The 2194-nt window shown below is 33.9% G+C and overlaps 1 protein-coding gene across 1 annotated transcript; it reads left to right on the plus strand.

Moving 5' to 3' along the window:
* The first annotated feature begins 1276 nt into the window (after positions 1–1276).
* Positions 1277–1647, plus strand: LOC133332394 (thrombin inhibitor hemalin-like). The gene has a single exon (XM_061540795.1). The coding sequence runs from the start codon at positions 1277–1279 to the stop codon at positions 1643–1645; it is 369 nt and encodes a 122-aa protein (XP_061396779.1). The 3' UTR covers positions 1646–1647.
* Positions 1648–2194: the final 547 nt, after the last annotated feature.

A 2194-nucleotide genomic window follows, 5' to 3' on the forward strand; every position in this document is an offset into this window, starting at 1 on the left:
TTCCTTCCGAACAAATGTTAGAAGGTTCCTCTTAGTTTCTTCCGTAGATATTACCCTCTATAGACTCTTATATAGATAATATATCTTATATACATTCTTCTTTTCTTTCGGACTAGATTTTATTTTTGTTTTTCATAAATGTTCGACCATTTGGAAACTCGATGGCCCATACTTGAACATATTTCCCTTTTATATGTTAAATCGTTGGTATTTCCCCCCAACCAATGCGGAATTATTTTTCTTTATAAAAACAATTAAATTTTTTACTTCGATAATAAAAAAACTATTAAATAATGACGTATTGTACACTAAGTACTACAGCGTATGTAGGTAAGTACAATGGGCAACAAAGCAATGATGATTAACTTCGAAAATACAAAGTAATTCCGCATACACACACAAAGCAGCAGAAGACTTCGTAGAGTAACGCTAAAGAAAAATTCAACATAACTGACTTAACAGCCAACCGATGATAAACAAAGACGTCACAAAGCAAAACAAACCATTTGGCCATAGCCATAGTGTTTTTTTTTTGGCCAAAACAAATTGGTAAAACCCGCAACAACAACAACATGAAAGAAAAATTCAAAACAAACCATAAACAAAAAAATAATAACAATGTGACGTGACGCATGTGCAGTGGGCCATAGCCATAAACAGAGAGAGAGAGAGAGAGAGATGGAGAGAAGAGCTATAGAGAACCACACATTACTCGGAGAAATAATGTGCTGGACCCTGCTGGGCCAGAAGGGCGTATGGCGCGTAATTAACACCCAACTAGTGACGAAATTTTTGCACTGAGAACAATATTCGCAATTGCTGCGTGTACGCTTTGGGAACCTAGTGGTGGGGTCGGCGTTAGGGTAAAACTGTTGTTTATTTTCGACGGCGGGGACTTTTAATTGTGGATACCACCACCATTGTTGCGATCACCTCCATATGTTGGCTGTTGATTTTGCTTGCCTTTACAACATCACGTCACAGCACTTCGCTTCGGTTTTTTAACGTTACGCTGCTCTGCGCTGCCTTGCGTTATATTTTTTTTTGCATAGTTGAAAAACAGTATATAACCACATGCGGCTTAAGCCTCTGCTTCAGTTGCTTTATACACTTCAACAGAGAAACCAACCAAGCGAAATTGGTCAGAAACAAAACTATACAAAACATTAATAAAAGTCATAACATTTGGGCGCCACATTTCAATAATCCATAAATTGTGAAAGTGTTTTTTGAAAATTAAAACAAAAAAATAATTAAAAAAATATTTATTGCAAAAATGTTCTGGAAAATTCGTAATTCCTCCGCTGTGTTGTGCGTGGTCAGTATTGTCATCTGTGTGATGCTGCTATGTCTCCATACCCCATCTGTAGATGCCAAACCCTACGATTTATATGATGATGTTTCGGAGCTATTTGAGGCAATGTCTTTAGATGATGTACCCGGTGCCAAGGAAGCTGAAAGACGTGAACCTAAAGACTTCTGCCGTATGCCAGCCCGCAAGGGTGTGTGTCGTGCCCTGATACCACGCTGGAGTTATGATGCCCAGAAAAAAGATTGCGTGGAATTTAAATTTGGCGGCTGTGATGGTAATGACAATAATTTCCCCAGCTACAAGTCATGTATGGCCACCTGTCAGGGCATGTAAGGAGGTGCATCCTGAATATTTCCAAAATATCGTATTTTAAGTATTTTTTCCAAAATTTTATAATTTTAATAATTAATTTCAAGTGTGATAAATTTTAAAAAAAGAAAGAAAAAAAGGTTCTCCCTTTTTGGAGCATTAATATTTGTATGGCCAAAAATGGAGAACCCATAGCTTTAAGGATATAATCCAAAACTGATTTTTTGATGATATGGAAATTTGGTTATTTTTTTGTTTAATTTATTATTTATAAACCCCATATTTTTTGTTTCAATATTTATTCTTAATTTAAGAAAATTTTCTTTTCTGAAAATTCCAAAAACACACAACCAAAATAATGTTTCCTATAAAATAGTATTAAGTTCAAAATATTGTTGACTATATTGGTCCAATATGTATATGCTGTAATTTAAATCTTATTTATAATTTATATATTAAAAATAATAAATAAAATATATTATTTAATAAAATAAATAAAAAACTATTTTGAATTTTATTTGAATAGAGTCAAAAAGCTGACAACTTCAAAATTACAAATTAAAAACGAATTCG

This window comes from Musca vetustissima, unplaced genomic scaffold (assembly GCF_032173495.1).
Source record: "Musca vetustissima isolate MV318-11 ecotype Yass unplaced genomic scaffold, APGP_CSIRO_Mvet_v1 utg698, whole genome shotgun sequence".
Classification (NCBI taxonomy): Eukaryota; Metazoa; Arthropoda; class Insecta; order Diptera; family Muscidae; genus Musca; species Musca vetustissima.